The 19,928-nt window shown below is 33.5% G+C and overlaps 1 protein-coding gene across 2 annotated transcripts in view; it reads right to left on the bottom strand.

The window, feature by feature from the left end:
* The window catches only part of LOC110444856 (probable phospholipid-transporting ATPase IF), a 114,165-nt gene that overhangs the window by 1,273 nt on the left and 92,964 nt on the right, over positions 1-19,928 (bottom strand). Inside the window, exons 25-31 of one of the 2 annotated variants that reach the window (XM_021489219.1) lie at positions 17,928-17,986; positions 16,365-16,444; positions 13,497-13,562; positions 12,290-12,396; positions 11,638-11,803; positions 3,650-3,747; positions 700-720 (exon numbers count right to left, since the gene is read on the bottom strand). In XM_021489219.1, the coding sequence (XP_021344894.1) occupies positions 700-720; positions 3,650-3,747; positions 11,638-11,803; positions 12,290-12,396; positions 13,497-13,562; positions 16,365-16,444; positions 17,928-17,986 (597 nt within the window). Of the gene's footprint in view, positions 1-699; positions 721-3,649; positions 3,748-11,637; positions 11,804-12,289; positions 12,397-13,496; positions 13,563-16,364; positions 16,705-17,927; positions 17,987-19,928 lie in introns of those variants that run through there. The other variant, XM_021489212.1, reaches the window with a different exon arrangement.

The raw sequence follows: 19,928 nt of genomic DNA, 5'->3' as shown, positions 1-19,928 counted from the left end.
CCCCCCCCCAAAAAAAATAAAGATTTTATCTCGACATCCCGACATCCGGAACATAAATGTCCTGAATAAAAGTCAACATGTATTCGATTATTCGATCATGCGAATTGTGTTGATAAATCGTTAATAGTGCACGTCCATTCAAACAAAATTAAAGTATATTGCATGGAATGTTAAAAAGTCACTCTAGATAAACAATAATAGAACAGAGAGACATAATTAAGAAACGGTATACAATAAATCCAGTGCAGCTGGTCACATTAGAGGCATATACATTATCGTACAGATTTTATTTTATGATGAACGGATAATTCAGTATTTGACGTTATATACTTTTATAAAAAAAAAAAAAAAAATTTTTTATCTGAAGATGATTGTACCTATTTTGAAAGATAAAACTGATGCATAACACCTACATGTAACACCAGTCTGTTACCGTAATAAGCCATGATAAAATGTGAGTTTGTTTACGCATATATATAACACTTTGTCATCTAAACAAAACAGCAGCATAATTAATAGGCAATCTGCTAAACATTCCTCTCCTATAATTTGACTCCGTAACTATATTCAAATAACTTTTAATTAAAAGAGGAAATCTGTGTTTCATGAAAAAGCGTCTAAGTAGCAAAATTCACAGCAAACTCAAACAATTCACCAATCGTGAAGAACACAGAGACTGTCACGCTAGCTAGGACTTACCCGCGACTATTCCGATTAGGTCTTTGGCGGCAAGTAAAAAAAGTTCAAATGAAGTTGCTTTGTGTATGTATCACCTTCTTAAATACATATTTCATAATAAAAGCTCAATATACGAATTACAGCTTATAATAAAATTATAGATATTTATGGTAGTATATTTATATAGTAATCGAAACAATATACAAAAATTGAGTTCAATTTCGTATTTTCAAATTTACTTTAGATGTTTTTGCCAAATAACCATAAACATTGTTAATTCGTTTTTATTTCTAGACATTAACTGTTATGAAAAGACACATTCTATGTGTAATTTAATATTTTTTTAACTGCATATTTAAAAAAAAAAAAGGTCTGCAAATAAGCGTTTTTTGTTTGAAGAAGATTGTCTGAAATACCAAAACATGCATGTATTACTTTCCTTTCCATTATTATGAGCTTAACAGTCTCAAATAGCATTATCACTTCACAACATTATACACTGAAATGACATAAAATACTCATTTGTTTGAAAGGTGACTTATACTAATTCTTAAGGTATTCAATATGTCATAAACGATAATCAATTAGGAATATTTTATGAACAACAAATGTTCCTGTTCAGGACTAAGTGTAAAATCTAAATCAGTGAATTTATCAAATAACTATATAGAATACTTATAAAGACGGCAAATGTTCATCCAAGGTTTATTTCTGTTAAAAATCGAGAGGAGGAATAAGTAGTTAATACTGATCAGTTTCCTTGGGGGAATGCAACACAGGGTGAATTTGTTTCAAAAACACTTGGGGTGAACATTTGTCGGGAAGAAATTATCATGTTTTTTACCGTTATTAGCCTTTAACGAAAAGGTTGGCCAAATTATGTTCTTAAAAAAAGAGAGTGCAGTGTTCATGTAAGATGGATTGCCAAGAATAAGTGTTTCCTTTTAAACTGCACCCGAGAAATATCAAGGAAAGACAGTTCCTCAATAGAGATACATGCGATCAAAGTTAGGTTTTGAAGTATTAATATGAAACCGACTACTGTAATATTAATGACAGACTATATATATACACTATTGTTAGGAGACACAACACGTACAAGTGAAAGAGAAATTGAGACTTGATCGTGTAACAGACATGCATTATAGTATATAGTTTTAAATTATCTACAACAGAAGAAACACTATTTCCCTAAAATCAAAAATATATCTCCAAGCTTTTGATAATTAACCGATTCATTTCATGGAATTAAGCCTATAATCTTATACACTCAACAAATTTTGTGTTAATTTCATTGGTGAAATGTTAGACAATATACAGTTCGTGACTATGGCCGAAATAAATTGGCATTCAAACTTCAGGACTTAGGTCTAAGAAAACCTTTTTTGTGAAATCTGATTAACTAATAAAGACCGAAACAAATTTGTATCATTAAAAATCTGTGCGTCCCTGAAGGCTTAACTGAAGAATGTTTTCTTTCTGATTCCTTAGATCTAGCTGGTAACATGTGTCAAAAACAACATTCAGTCACCATACACATGTTATCTGTCAATTTCTTTCATTAAAAATCATACTGTATATTGTATTATTTTATATTGTGTTATTAATATGGAAAGCATTTAAATTATTATCATTATTAAAGATATTATTTGGAATCAAATGTAAATGTTACAAAAACAAATTGTCCACAAACAATTTGGTATGTGCGGACTAATCGCATTTCATATTGACATTGTCTGTTTGTCTTCAACTAACGTTATTAAGGTCATAGGAGTGTATTGATAAACAGAAATAGGAATTAAGTACATCCCTAGTTGAAAATCCAATGAAGGGAGACAGTATCACAATTTCCGCATATTCTAATGTTTAATATTAAACTGATGAATATTGTGTGTTTATTATTGACAGAACAGTGTGTTCTCTTAATATTAAAGTATTTCAAACCAATCCACGCTTTAATTCATTTTTTTTTTATCCATGAGTCACATGTGTTCATTTTTCTGTACTTCAGGAAACCGGCTACCTATTTCACTACTGTGAAGTTTTTCAAGAAAGATAACTCTTCCATGCAATTGGTTTTATTATAAAGTGTCAATTTTTAATCGTTTATAGATAATTTATTTTACACAATTTCAGCATTTATTAAATCGATATACATTAATGCAATACTAATCTAGGGCAGTATCATTTTTATTGACATTATTTTTGCAAAATATTGTGTCTTTCATTTTTTTCTTCAAAATTCACTCCTTTTTACATAAATTTCCATTTAAATTCCTTAAAATTCTGACAACCTGTTTTTTTGTTTGTGGCAGCAAATTTTCTTTACTTCAAAGCAATATAACCACAAAATTTGAAGAAATTCTACCTAGAAATGGAGACACAATCCTCTTACCTTAAGTTGCATTTGTGGTTTCCAGATAGTTACATCTGTATTGGCATTTGATTAGATATATTTATTGTCGTAAGGAATTTGGAGCTTCGATTTACCGCGAATAAAACACTGCCTTGAATATATATAATAATAATCAAACAGATCTTAGTTCTAAACTACAGCTTAAAGAAATTGGATACTCACTGTGTATTTTGTCCTACTCTAGAGAAGTTTATGATATACCTGTATACATCATTCCTACTCTAAAGCACACAAATTACAGTTTTAGTTATTTAACAAATGAAATCCCGGATAGTGCTTGCATGCATATCACGCTAATAAAAACATATTGTGTCAAAACTGAACAGAAAATTACTTCGAATAAATGAGACTTTGTCATAACATTTTTTCCCAAAATACATTTTGCTCATTAGAGCCTATTAAATGAAAGTAAAAGTTCAGAAGGACACAATGAGTTTTACCACACATTAATTACGACAGAACAATTCAGAGATTACAATAAAAGCAGTTTGATTAGATAGAACAATACAAAAGAGAACTAATAGATCAGAGCATGACAATACTAGATTTACCTACATAGAGTCTTCCTGATCACTAAGTATATCGATCTGAGAAAGCGTGAGCTTCCCAGACCGTTTAGTGACCGACATTGTGAGTCTGTCCATTGTAGGTCCCTATAATACAAACAAGTTGCATACATAAATATTGTACCGTGATCCAATAATATACAATTTAATGTGACAGTGTATAATGTACATAAATATTGTACCGTGATCCAATAATATACAATGTAATGTGACAGTGTATATAACGTACATAAATAGTGTACCGTGATCCAATAATATACAATGTAATGTGACAGTGTGTAAAGTACATTTTATATTATTGGATCTCGGTACACTATTTATGTACGTTATATACTGTCACATTACATTGTATATTATTGTATCACGGTACACTATTTATGTACATTATAGACGTTCACATTACATTGTATATTATTGTATCACGGTACACTATTTATGTACATTATAGACGTTCACATTACATTGTATATTATTGGATCACGGGACACTATTTATGTACGTTATACAATGTCACATTACATTTTATATTATTGGATCTCGGTACACTATTTATGTACATTATAGACGTTCACATTACATTGTATATTATTGGACCACGGTACACTATTTATGTACATTATAGACGTTCACATTACATTGTATATTATTGGATCACGGTACACTAGTTATGTACGTTATATACACTGTCACATTACATTTTATATTATTGGATCACGGTACATAAATAGTGTACCGAGATCCAATAATATAAAATGTAATGTGACAGTGTGTAAAGTACATAAATAGTGTAACGTGATCCAATAATATAAAATGTAATGTGACATTGTATAACGTACATAAATAGTGTACCGTGATCCAATAATATACAATGTAATGTGACAGTGTATAATGTAAATAAATAGTGTACCGTGATACAATAATATACAATGTAATGTGACAGTGTGTAACGTACATAAATAGTGTGCCGTGATCCAATAATATACAATGTAATGTGACAGTGTATAATGTACAGCTCGAAGCAGTAATTGTATACTTTAGCAATGTAAACATGTGAATTTATTTATATATGGTAAGATTACACCACGAACCAATTTACATTGCTATAAATTGAAACAGTCATGTGTATACGAGTATGGACATTCACATGTATATAACTATGATTGTGCAAAAAAGTGAACTTACTATACAGTACAGTATCTTGGCGCAATAAAGCAATGTACACGGATATATATACAGTGTATAATTCACTGTGTGGGACACGGTACGTAATAAACCTTTATAAAGCAAGTTGTTGTTCTTCACAATTAATTGGTTTATCTGACAAGTAGTTTCAATCGTTTCATTTCTATTATCCAATTAAAAACAACTGAACATGCAGTTTGGTCTACAACTCTTTGCACATATGGGAATACAGTATAGTGTGTATAACTATACTGTTCTGGGATCTAATTTCAAGCAAAAAAGGTACAGCTGAAAAAGAGTAATATCTGGGCGAGAAAAAAGTCCTATAAATCCACTATTCAGCAAAGAAAGTTATAAAAGGCTGAACAAACATCATGATGATAGAATAAGTGCTTCTCAAACACATTGTAGTAGTCTGTATGTCAATCATGAAGGTAAATTATACAGGTGCTCCTTTGTGATTGGTTATATGTACCAGTTACTAATACAGATAAAGTGACATGCACCAATGCTAAGTATATCTACAAGTGCTATACATGCATTTATTAGTGTAACTACAGCCAATCTTCTAGTGGTTCTACATCAGGAAAATGCTAGATCGGTAAAGAACTGGTTTCTGTTATAATCATCCTTATTCATTTAAATCACTGTGGGATGACAGGAATTTTACAAGAGAAGGAACCTTAACTTCTCTAGTATACGGGAGGATAACAGGGATTTCTCGTGAAAAGGATTTTGGGGAACTGCTGAAATGTAATAAGAGTATCACAAAAGGTTTCTAAACACTTCCTCAACATGTCTGAGTCTACAAGCATTACATAATACTAATGATAATAAACAATTAGACAAAAATAATAAAAACACTTAACAGTAGATCTAGAAACTTTGTTCACAGTGACTTTGGTTTACGTAATGGGAAACAACTCGAACGACACTTGTAGCCATTAAACTCATTCATCCCTGAAGACGCATTTGAACTTAGAACAGTTCATTATGAAAATCTGGGGTGAATGAGTTAACATAACAAGAGATCCCAGAGGGATCTTGGCGACCACCTTTGTACCATCTTCATTAGTTCTTTGTCAGTTCGATCTTTTCTTTTCTTTCCTCTAATTTGTTTGATCGAGTCATGTTAACAGTAAATGCACCTTGAGGTAACTTTTGATCTAAACTTAATACTGATGTGTATGAAAACCAACCTTCAAAGTGAGTTTGTCAGTTCACATATTTACTAGTACAGAACTTAATGTGAAAGAAATAGAATCGATCATAGCAATATGAGAAAGATCTGTTTAGTTCTTCTTTTAATCCATTTTGTTTTTATGATCAATCTCAAAATATAACATGCACAACAAGGGAACAAGGGGAACCTACATTTAAAATTTGAGAAAGGTCCCTCCCGTACCTCCCCGAATAATAGCGATAACAAAATTTCACTATCAAAATCCAAGATGGCTGCCTGCCGGCCATGTTGTTTATCCGATCAGTCTCTAAAATTGCCCTGCACAGCTAGGACCAAGAGGAACCTACATATAAAATTTAAGAAAGATCCCTCTAGTTCTTCCGGAGAAATAGCAATAACAAACTTTCACTATCAAAATCCAAGATGGCTGCCTGTCAGCCATATTGTAATCCAATCAGTCTCAAAAGTTGCCCTGCACAGCTAAGGACCAAGGGGAACCTACATATTAAATTTGAGAAATATCCCTTTGGTACTTCTTGGAAAATAGCGATAACAAACTTTCACTATCAAATTCCAAGATGGCTGCCTGTCGGCCATGTTGTTTATCTGATCAGTCTCAAAAGTTGCCCTGCACAGCTTAGGACCAAGGGGAACCTACATATTAAATTTGAGAAATATCCCTTTCGTACTTCTTGGAAAATAGCGATAACAAACTTTCACTATCAAATTCCAATATGGCTGCCTGTCGGCCATGTTGTTTATCCGATCAGTCACAAAAGTTGCCCTGCGCAGCTAAGGACCAAGGGGAACCTACATATAAAATTTGAGAAAGATCCCTTTCTTGCTTCTTGGGAAATAGCGATAACAAACTTTCACTGTCAAATTCCAAGATGGCTGCCTGTCGGCCATGTTGTTTATCTGATCAGTCTCAAAAGTTGCCCTGCACAGCTAAGGACCAAGGGGGACCTACATATAAAATTTGAGAAAGATCCCTTTCTTGCTTCTTGGGAAATAGCGATAACAAACTTTCACTGTCAAATGCCGAGATGGCTGCCTGTCGGCCATGTTGTTTATCCGATCAGTCTCAAAAGTTGCCCTGCACAGCTTAGGGCCAAGGGGAACCTACATATTAAATTTGAGAAAGATCCCTTTGGTACTTCTTGGAAAATAGCGATAACAAACTTTCACTATCAAATTCCGAGATGGCTGCCTGTCGGCCATGTTGTTTATCCGATCAGTCACAAAAGTTGCCCTGCACAGCTAAGGACCAAGGGGAACCTACATATAAAATTTGAGAAAGATCCCTTTCTTGCTTCTTGGGAAATAGCGATAACAAACTTTTACTGTCAAATTCCAAGATGGCTGCCTGTCGGCCATGTTGTTGATCCGATCAGTCTCAAAAGTTGCCCTGCACAGCTAAGGATCAAGGGGAACCTACATATAAAATTTGAGAAAGATCCCTCTGGTACTTCTTGAGAAATAGCGATAACAAGAATTGTTTAAGGATGGACGACGGACCACGGACGCAGGGTGATTTGAATAGCCCACCATCAGATGATGGTGGGCTAAAAACAGCATCCTCAGACTAAATAAACTATCACAAAAACTTTGTAATAAGCGATACATATTCTTTAAGCTAAGTTATTAATATCTAATAATGGGTCTATCATTTAGGTTTTCAAACAAGACAAAATATTGTATATTTTTTTGAATAGCATGATAAACAACATTCAAAATAAAGATTGACTATAAGTAACTTAACGCATGCAAATCAGTTCTTGGTAAAAGGCGTGGATGGCCGTTCATTCAATCATGCACCCTCAGTGTTTTTGTTCAAAATTTCAGTAAGTGCAAAAGATATTTTCCCAAATACAATCGGGTTCTTTTTCATGCTTCATAAATGAAATAAAAAATTCAAGGAAAAAAAGGTATATCAATGAGTGTGGATTTTTTCTATTATTTTCAAAAGCTGTAAAATTGTACTAAAGGGTAGGAATGTCACTCTATATCAATTCAGGACCTCTATATAAAGAAGACTGCATTCAGGGGATAGTTAGTAACATCTGCTTGTTTTAACACTGCATGATCATCACATTTTTGCCAAATTTTTATTTCACCACAATTTCAGATCGGTGAAAATGTATGCATACTTTTTATCATTATTTTTACCCAGTGTTAAAACATGTACAGAATAAAAATAATATAATTATAATTATAATTAGGCTTACAGGAGGAGCATTAGAAGACCAAGTTGTGCTGCCGATCTTTATGTCCAGACCAAATACATAATCCTTCTTTCCCAGTTAACAATGGCTTTCTTTGAGCTGTGTAAGAATCTTCTATCCCTGCGATCAAACTTCTCTCCTGAATAACTGTTTCGTGTCACTACGTACCAACCCTAAACAATATGGCTAATCTATGCGTCACTACGTACCAACCCTAAACAATATTATGCGTCACTACGTACCAACCCTTAACAAAAAGGCTGATCTATGTGCCGTTTTTGCACTATCACGTTCCTTTGTTTGAATGTTTTCTGGTTGTTTGTTCTTTTCTTGTGGAGGTCATTGAGAATAAGTATGCATTTTTGTATGCAGCTCTGACGTAATTCACATTTATAAACACAAAATGATCACATTATCACATAGTGTCCACTTCATTAAATGTTTATTAAAAGTATTTCCGAATCATCTTTCTAAAATCATAGGCACTTTAATTTGAGAAAGCAACGTCCTTCGAATAAGAATATTTTTCAATTCCCTAGTACAAATCTAAGAGAATAATATAATGAAAAATATTACAGTGTCTGCTTCATCTATTTTTAGCACCAATCCACTCATGAACGAAAAGTCTTCAAATGATCACAATTCCACAACTTTTCCATCCATGATATCTATATATTTTTTTTCTTCTTCTTTTTTGTTACGCAAAATAATTAGCACTGAAGATGGCCGCACACAGCTTTGGATTAAGTTTATGAATGGTCCTTATAATCATCCTCGGGCCAAATTCTTGTGTCTTGAATACAGGGCAACAGGGAAAGCTACCGTGAAAAATTAAACAGAAATATTGTGAGGATAACAAGTCGGTAAATGACCCGCTGTTAGTAAGTATGGTGTAAAAAAGTATTTGTCACAGAAAATGCTCATCTATACTCTATTTATAATGTGCATGTGATATAACTCATTCACCCCTGACATTTCATAATGAACTATTCCAACCTTTGAATTGGAAAAGTTCAAATGTGTCTTCAAGGGTGAATAAATTAAAATGATTATCCAATGAGTGATGATCGATTCTGTCTCATTTATTTACCAGAAAGATGATTATTCTTGAAAATGAAATACATTTGAATTTTAATATATCAAAATCTACCATCACCATTAAGATATCTAGTTTTTTTCAATAGACATATTTTTAAGATACAGGATTTAGCACATGTGAGTAATTTAGTAATAAACAGCTGAAAATATAAAATGCTTTAAGCCAGTGGTTATAAATATACTAATAATAACAATGCTAATTTGAGGTTCCTATATACTGCTTTATCTTATTTGTAGGTCGTCTCAAAGCAGTTCACAAATTATTATCTGTGGTTATAGGCCTTTGCAACCAGCCAATATCTTTCTCAATTTCCTGGGGAGCATACAGACGGCGCTGCCATTTTGGCGCTCACAGCTAGCATTCAACAATTCTAGCACTGCCCAAACACGTACTCATTTACGGCTGAGTAGACTGGAAGTCCTTTAATTCTGCTTCAATATTGTGTCAAACAGTAAACTTTGATATACTTAATACACAGAAATTCTGAATAACTATTTTAAATGAAAACAAATTAGGATTAAAATATTTATAACTGTATCTTTCATATCATGCTTCATTATGTGTTTCATATGAGTTTTGTATATCTTCAGGACATTGTTCAATAAGAATTTTACCACTCCTTTGCAGTTTTATGAGCAGTATCAAAAAAGACAATAACCTAGCTAACACAGACAGTAACATGATTCCCCGTCGAATGACATTATTATTAAATGCCAACCAGATGTGTTTCTAAAGACTACAGTAAATGAAACACTTTTACATGTGTTTTAAAAAGAGCGTGGAGTTCTTATAATTTTACTCAAATGGATCGAAGATTTCGTGATTTAATTGGCAGAGGATTCAATTAAGAAGATATTTTTTTTATTTTCAAAGGATAGTATAACAAGCCATTATATAACCCTTGCTTGCAGCAGGACTTATTCTCTATAAAACGTGTTGTATATCAATATCACTTATTTAATTCATAACACTGATACACTAACAATTACTCAGTTTTCCAAAGAATGCAGAACATGTGTGACCAAGATAACAGCTTGTGATAGCAATGTTAGTGAAAGCTATATCTAAGAGCATAAACACACTACATTTAAAAAGGAAAATCTTCAATTACACATATACAAAATGCATTAGGTATGATGTATATATTACTACCATGTAATTCTGTGTATGTTTAATTTTCTTTAAAAGAATGTACATTAACTCGTTCACCCCTGAAATTTCATCATGAACTATTCCAACCTTTGAATGGGAAGAGTGCAAGTGTGTCTTTAGGGGTGAATGTTATAAAAAAACAATGTAACTTGTGAAAATGTTAGTACTTAAAACATGAACAAAAACTGAAATATGTATCTGTAATTACAGTAATTTTTTCTCCAAAGCATTAAATATATAGATGTAGAATAACGAGATTTACGAGATTTACTCTCTGTGACAATAGATAATTTCAAAAATTAAACCTTTGTTCCAAATAAGTTTTGTGTCATTTTATGACAACTATTCTTGGATAGTCTCATATATTTGCTCTATTCAGGAATAACCATCATATAACTCTAGTATTTTTCAAATGATTTGAACATGAAATATCATCTTAAGGTAAATAACTTTTATTGTAGTGATAGTGAGCGCCACTATCAACAACAAATATTACGAAGCCAATTTTCATTCCATTGCTTGTATAACTAACATAAACCCAACTTGTAAGATTTTTTCCAAATAATGCTTTGACATTTTTTGAATTATTCCTTGCTTTACCGGTAATTTGACCTACATCTAACTAAGCCTGTTGAAATGAACCCCAGCATGTACACAGATTTTTCCTGTTTATGGCATTCGTTGTTTCTCACCCATTAATTTACAAGGAATTTGTCTTTGTAAGCAGCAATAAACAAGCATGTTAACATGTATACAGTATGCTGTATGCCAGCTTGTTTATAAGTAAGTACTAGAAGATTAAGATTTTGGATGGTTAAAATGTTAATTTTCTCCCCTCAGCATAGACATTTAAAGAGTACCGGTATGCCATTTTTATAATTCTATTTGTTTTTCAGTCTTCGAATTTGTTCAGCTTTAAACTCCAATGAAAAAAACAAAGTTATTTTCATTGCCAGTATGTAAATCTGTGCATAAATAAGTTTTTTTGATTTCTTTTAAAAACAGAAGAGCATATCACGGTGACACTGAAAATCGTAACCACACCAAAAATAAAACAGTAACAGTAACGCATACATCTGAAAATGAAATCTCCAGATTAACCATCGGTAAAAAAGTAGCAGAAGTTTTAAATTTACCCGTAGGTGGCTATCCTCCAACGTCTTCGTGATGTCGGTGAAGACCCTAATAATGAGGTCTGGCAGTAAAGCCAGGACGACCAGAAGTATGATGGTCAGCCAAATCAAGGCACTGGACATTGTCTCATAGAACACGAAGAAATAGTTCTGGATGTCCAAAATCATTCTGTTTAAAAGAAATTACAAAAATTATGTTTTATGACAGAAATAAAAGGAATCATCAATATGATGAAAATTATATCTTCACTGCAATGAAGATAACAACCTGATCACTGACCAATCAAAAAGGTTTGGTAAATGGAAAAATATTTACCGTATTTCCCTATTACATGTAACTATTTCTATAAAATAAAACGAAAATAGCATCAAACTTTGCTGTCAATAAAGAATATGCCAGACATGTAATGAGATCATGATCACAGCACAAGACTTGCACATGAAATATACTGTACTTTCTTCTTTTTTTGAAAACATAAATTGACAAACATATAAATAACAGAAATGCTATTGTTTCTGGTTGATTAAAAATTATAGTGTTGATGGATCTATACTCTTTACACAATTTCTGTAAAAGTTCCTGGAAAATCAGAGTGTACCAATTCCTACAGTATTACGGAGAGGTGAGCGAAAAATTGTGATATCTTTTACTTACGGCATTCTGAGACCTGAGTAAAATAATGTCATCGCCGTATTTCCTAGGATGGCTACGAGGTAAGCGAGGAACATGGGTAGGTTCCATGTGTAAGTCATTATCACCAACTGTAAGTATAAACAAAGTTAACGAGGAATGTCAAAAACTATTGAAGTATCATATCAAACAATGGAGACCTAGCTAACATTGACTTAATTTCCCATTAAGATTTATCATACATTCTGCCCTTATCATTCCAAATTTAGTTTTGTGTTTTGTTACAAGTTCTGTGATTGGTTAATAGTAGCACATGTGACCCAAACACATATTTTATTATTTTAAAGCTACGGCTGCTCATGTGGTGTGTAAGTAAATTTCCCCCTGACTCAACCAGATTCAACCCCTATATGATTAACTGTTTTTGTGTTCATACCAAATCCTCAAATCTCATTGGTTGATTTTTGTTCAGACATCAATAACAAATAAGCAATCCTCCCTGTAAGCAACTGATCAAGTGCCATTATTAACTCATTCACCCTTGAAATCATAATGAACTCTTCCAACCTTTGAATTGGAAGAGTTCAAATGAGTCTTCAGGGGTATATGAGTTAACCACACACAGTGAGCAATTTTGTTTTTTACCCTGATTTTCTTTTTTCGATCATTCACAATGCTTTAATACTTAGGCAGATGATTTACTGTAATGAAATGATGTTATATCATGTTTTTGATCATCAATTTTCACCAAACAAATACATTCAAACCTGTTCATAACAAACAGAAGGGAAGTTATTAGACAGTAATATTAATTGACATGATTTGTTACAGAGTTTAATGTTCTGAGACAATTCCTTGTTAGGAGAAAAAAAGTGTATCATTTATATCATAAGTAAGAATTTGTAATAAGTGGTATTTATGCTTGTATCAAAATAGGAGTGTTCTAATCAAGTACAGCAGATACTAGAGCAATGTCTGGTTTGGTTTGTTTGTGTTTTATGTCCTAGTAACAGCTATGGTCATTTAAGGACGTGACAGGTTTTGGCGGTGGAGGGAAGCCAGAGTTCCTGGAGAAAAAACCACCGCCCTATGGCCAGTACCTGGTGACTGCCCCAAGCAGGCCTCGAACCCGGGACCCAGTAGTGGAGGGCTAGTGGTAGCAGAATGTCAGACGCCTTTAACCACTTGGCCAACGCAGCCCCTAGAGCAATGCAAGGTTCGTACAACTTACCTTAAAGTTAACACCCGCTACCACAGTAGTAAACAGGACCGTCCCAAACGCCCAGGTACCAGCAGACTGTAGGTACAAAATTTACATACAGTATGTTTTCATTGACGTTTCCTTCATGAGACCAATAGTTATTACAGTACTCTGAATACTGTATAGGTTCCTGACCAGCTGTCTTGGTGGTATTGTATGATGCCAAATAGGCACCCTGTGTGCTTAACATTTAAGGAAAATTTGAATGATTACATAATCTTCCAAGATTAAAAAACAAGAGGCCCAATGGGCCTGCATCACTCACCTGATAAAAATCTCACACTTGTAACCTAACAAGTTATCTAAAATAAAGCTACAGGCAAAATATCAGTATTTAAAATTAAAATTCATTCAAAAGAACCTATTAAAAGTTTTTAAAACATTTCACTCCTGTGATTGAAAGTCGAACAAGGTCATTATGTTGAACAAATTTTATAGCCTTTCATCTCAGGATGCAACTTGCAAAATATCAACATTCTGGGACCCATGGTTATTCAGAAGAGGTCGTTTAAAGATTTTAAACAAATTTGACCCCTGTGACCTTGAATATAATTCAAAGTCATGCTATTGACTAAATATCAACATCCTGAGCCTATTTGGTTATTCAGAACAAGTTGTTTAAATATTTTGAACATATTTGCTCCTTGTGACCTTGAATATGATTCAAGGTCATACATTTAAACAAACTTGGTAGCCCTCATCTCAGCATGCTACTGGCAAAATATCATCACCCTGGACATTTTGGTTATTCAGAAGAAGTTGTTTAAAGTTTTTAACATATTTGACCCCTGTGACCTTGAATATAATTAAAGGTCATTCATTTGAACAAACTTGGTAGCCCTTCACCCAAGCATGCTACTTGCCAAATATCATCTCCCTGGGCAGTTTGGTTATCGAGAAGAAGATGTTTAAAGTTTTTAACATATTTGACCCCTGTGACCTAGAAAATGGGTGAAGGTTATTAATTTTGGCCAAATTTCATCACCTTAGGCTTTTCGGTTAGCAGAAGTTGTTTAGAGTAAAATATTGACGCCGGACGACGCGCCACGACATCAGCTCACTTGGCACTTCATGCCAGGTGAGCTAATGATAAATAAATAAACAAGAGGCCCAATGGGCCTGCATCGCTCAACTGGTATAAATCTCACACTTGCAACCTTAAAAGTGATCTAAAATAAAGCTACAGGCAAAATATCAGTACATTGTATTTATAATTAAAGTCATTCAAAAGAACCTGTTACAAGATTTTAAAACATTTCACCACTGTTACTTTGAAAGTCGAACAAAGTCATTATGTTGAACAAATTGTATAGCCTTTCATCTCAGTATGCAACTTGCAAAGTATCAACATCCTGGGACCCATGGTTATTCAGAAGAGGTCGTTTAAAGATTTTAAACAAATTTGACCCCTGTCACCTTGAATATAAGTCAAAGTCATTCACTTTAACAAACATGGTAGTCCTTGATCTGACTAAATATCAACATATGAGCCTTTTGGTTATTCAGAACAAGTTGTTTAAATATTTTGAACATATTCTCTCCTTGTGACCTTGAATATGATTCAAGGTCAAACATTTAAACAAACTTTGTAGCCCTTCATCTCAGCATGCTACTTGCCAAATATCATCTCCCTGGGCAGTTTGGTTATCGAGAAGAAGATGTTTAAAGTTTTTAACATATTTGACCCCTGTGACCTAGAAAATGGGTGAAGGTTATTAATTTTGGCCAAATTTCATCACCTTAGGCTTTTCGGTTAGCAGAAGTTGTTTAGAGTAAAATATTGACGCTGGACGCCGGACGGACGCCGGACGACGCGCCACGACATCAGCTCACTTGGCACTTCATGCCAGGTGAGCTAATGATAAATAAATAAACAAGAGGCCCAATGGGCCTGCATCGCTCAACTGGTATAAATCTCACACTTGCAACCTTAAAAGTGATCTAAAATAAAGCTACAGGCAAAATATCAGTACATTGTATTTATAATTAAAGTCATTCAATCATCACCCTGTGCATTTTGGTTATTCAGAAGAAGTTGTTTAAAGTTTTTAACATATTTGACCCCTGTGACCTTGAATATGGGTGAAGGTCATTCATTTGAACAAACTTTGTAGCCCTTCATCTCAGCATGCTACGGGCCAAATATCATTACCTTGGGCATTTTATTTTGGTTATTCAAAAGAAGTTGTTTAAAGGTTTTTTTTAAGACAATTGACCCCTGTGACCTTGAATATAATTGAAGGTCATTCATTTGATAAAACTTGGTAGCCCTTCACCCAAGCATGCTACTGGCCAAATATCATCTCCCTGGGAAGTTTGGTTATCGAGAAGAAGATGTTTTAAGTTTTTAACATATTTGACCCCTGTGACCATGAAAATGGGTGAAGGTCATTAATTTTAACAAACTTTGTAGCCCTTCAACCCAGTTTACTTCTGGCCAAATATGGACACCATAGGCCATTCGGTTATTAAGAAGAAGTTGTTTAAAGTAAATTATTGACGCCGGACGCCGCGCCACGGCATAAGCTCACTTGGCACTTCGTGCCAGGTAAGCTAAAAATCATTTTCGGCAATAATTTGCAAGAATTGTGGAGACATATATTGTTTTCAAAGTTTGTTTGAGATAAAAATCCATGCTAAAGCATGAAAATGGTTTCATGATGCAGATCGACCCTAAAACCAGTTTAACAGACATTAGCAACTTTAAAATTCCTTTTTCTGCTCGTGTTTTTTTACTTTCATTCCCTCCATTTTCATACATTTTTACTGATATACTATAATTTGAATATATGACTTTATTGTGTTGAAAGCTAATGCAAATCTAATCTATGTCCTTACCTTTCCATCTGAGAATATGCTGCCCTCATTCCCAAACACAAAGTACACACCAAAGAAGAACACAGCTCGATGCCATAGACCTACAATAAAGGTGTGTAATCATGTATACATGTACTGGTCGATGCCATAGACCTACAATAAAGGTGTGTAATCATGTATACATGTACTGGTCGATGCCATAGACCTACAATAAAGGTGTGTAATCATGTATACATGTACTGGTCGATGCCATAGACCTACAATAAAGGTGTGTAATCATGTATACATGTACTGGTCGATGCCATAGACCTACAATAAAGGTGTGTAATCATGTATACATGTACTGGTCGATGCCATAGACCTACAATAAAGGTGTTTAATCATGTATACATGTACTGGTCGATGACTTTCTCTCCAATCACAGTTACAGTTTTCTGTAAGCTGAGAAAGTCAGTTGAAGGAGAACACCGTATCAACTGTACCAAGCTTGGTTGATTAACATAGAAATCATGATAAAAAACTCAAAATGACTGAGCAAACGGAAAGTTTACAATTTTTGAATTTCCTGAAATTCTCTTCCAATGCCTTATAAATAAATCAGTTGATATGAATTTAAGTGACGATTTAATTAATAATTATGTTCCTAAAAAGGTTGTTTTCAGTTATCATAAAACTTATCAAGATGCAAACCGTGCATCATGGAATATGTTTAAATGAAACTGTTAAGCATACCATCATAGATATATAAAAGAATCTGATGTATTTCAAACTTCAACTTAACATTCATGTGACAACGTTTATTTGCGGTTTTGATGGTTTATGCAAATTTACAAAGAAATAAACACCATGCGAAATACAGTATAAACATTTGATCATATCTAACATCAATTTAGTATGTCAGTTAAAGGGAGATAACTCTGTATTGGTTGCAACCATGGTAGTACAGCTACAGCAAGCTATGTACAAATTCTGTAGAGATTGTGAACCCACTCAATTATCACATGCTTGATAACTCCCACTATTTTATTGGCCAGATCCTATACACATGACCGGTTTTCTAAAACTGGTGTAGATCAATTTTTCAGGTGAAAAAGGATTTCTAAACATAGCTTTTAGGGGGAATCCCCTTCACATTTGTCTAAATGAACAGTTGTTTGATAAATGAAATATATATTTGAAATATTGTTGTGTGTATAGTTATATCATTGTTAAATCACATAATATAAAACAGTTATGGACATTCATGATAGTTAAATGATCCTCCTATGATATAAACCTGAAATGTGATACTGACCGTAGGCTTTGCTGTAGTCAATGTCACTTTTTCAGGTTAATATCACATCTCATATATACCAAGTAATCACAAAGTTTTTAAATATTTGATAAAACAGAAGAGTTATTCTGAGATAAAAAAGGAAAGCTAATTATGTAACATGATAATTAATATAAAATTTATTATCTTAAAGAAATGAAATAGAAAATAAAAATGAATCATTTAATAACATATTTTGTATGTGCAGAAAAGGTTCAATAATTTAGATTTAATAGTTTGAAGCACTAAAGTGGGAGTTATTGATTTCTTACCTAAGAAATTCCATTTAATAAAAGATTTAAAAGACAAGGCAGCATTCCGGGCATTTTTTCTGCAAAACAAAAGAGGCACATGCGCAGGGTAAAACAACGACTGACGAACACACACACATTATAGGGGTAATAATCATGCTTCTATTTACTATATATCTAAAGACTATAAATTCATCTTAACATAATCTAAGCTTGAATTTAACTCATTCACCCCTGAAAATATATTTGAACTCTTCCAGTTCAAAGGTTGGAATAGTTCATTATGGAATTTCAGGGATGAATGAGTTAAGTACTTAATGTGATGAAATGTTAACTCTCTTTACTGTTAAAATGAAAGACAAACATCAATATTGAGGATGAAAAGTGACTGTGGTTGATTGATTTCTGTGGCAGTATAGCGACAAAACACTGATATGAAGTAGGAAAATGACTTCTGAGTATATCCACAACTAAAATAACAGGCACTAATCTATAGTAGGAAATGTGACTCAAGTCCATTTTTCATTGACATACAAGCTTCGCCAGTTTCACATACATTTGTAAATTTAAGGAAATCTATTAAAGATCCCCTTACCACTACCAAAATCTGTAAGTAACCATTAGCATTTTTTGTCCTGTTTGGCTATAGCTTTGAGAAATTATTTCTTACAAGAAAATCATACTTTGCGGAACTCTCTATGAAAAAATCATAATGCTGAAATAAACTTATCAGTAACAGTATTCCCAGTGTGAAAGTGCAATGGGCCGAACCAGAATTCAAACCTTGGAGCGCCAATCAATATACTGTTGAGCTGATCATTGGTATTACCCTGGTCAACTCATGTTAAAGTTATATACAAAATGAAATTAAGGGGTGATTACTCTATGTAGGGAAAACTACAGAGGAATTAATTAATTTTCTAGTGTTTTGCTTGCAGTAGGACAGGCTTCTTTAACTTAAGGAATGTTTGTAAAACTGTTGCACAGAGGTGCCAGACTCAGTTGTATAGGCAACGCGACTGAAAACCCTTGTGATCCATATTGTAAACTTACATAGACCATTAAGACTACTTTGAATTTGTCCTCAAAATAAATGGAATTTTGTGGGAGAAAATAATGAAAAGTACTATACCTACATCATGTTTCAATCTTAAATCTTAACCAAGTGAAGAACAAATTCCTGAGATCTTAGAATGAGACACACAATACTCATGAGAAACATAGGTATGTTACACTCAATGATGTTTGGAGTATTTATCTCAAAATCTTAAAATCTACGGAAGCAATTCAAACTTTTTTATCAAACAGCTCCAGGCAAAATTAGTCAAACAAATGGAAGTTGAACTGATAAAACAATCATTGTATGATTAAAGTCACAGAAACCATGCCAATCAAAAAGAACTGAACTTAATTAACACAAATATTATTACATGTATTACACATCCGTGTGTACATCTATAAACATGATATGTAAACTAATATTTCACAAAAAATTCGGTGTTTTTCTTTATGGAAGAAAACCCATCTTTGGAATTGGACCAAAATTCAGCTTTGGCCTCAAATATACAGGCTAGAAAACTCTTTCAAGTAATTGGGAAAAGCAGCACCCATGAAATTAAAAGGAATCATTCACTATCCACATAAAAGTGACAGCAAAGGGAGGTAATTTGACATAATCCCATTTTTTTAAATTCAAAAATCAACATTCAGACAAGAAAATACCTGTTAGTCAATTTCTTTAAATTTTATTTTGGGGGGGAACAAAAGTGTAGAGTTTTAGATTTAAGGTTAATACTGATACTGAAGGTGGTAGGGGGAACTGTTGGTGGGGAGGTTGGGGGTGGGGGACTTGGGGAGGTTTCGGGGTGGGGGATGGGGATAGGGAGATTTATGTTGCTAGAACTATGACGTAGTGTAGAGTGACAGGTTAAGGGAAATATGTTAATACTGAAGGTTTTCTGGGAACTGTTGGTGGGTAGATTTGGGGGTGAGGGAAAGGGGTAGGTTGGGGTTGGGGATGGG

Source organism: Mizuhopecten yessoensis, unplaced genomic scaffold, assembly GCF_002113885.1.
Source record: "Mizuhopecten yessoensis strain PY_sf001 unplaced genomic scaffold, ASM211388v2 scaffold2065, whole genome shotgun sequence".
NCBI lineage: Eukaryota > Metazoa > Mollusca > Bivalvia > Pectinida > Pectinidae > Mizuhopecten > Mizuhopecten yessoensis.
Note: the sequence above shows the minus strand (reverse complement) of the source record. Positions and strands in the feature narration are given on the sequence as shown.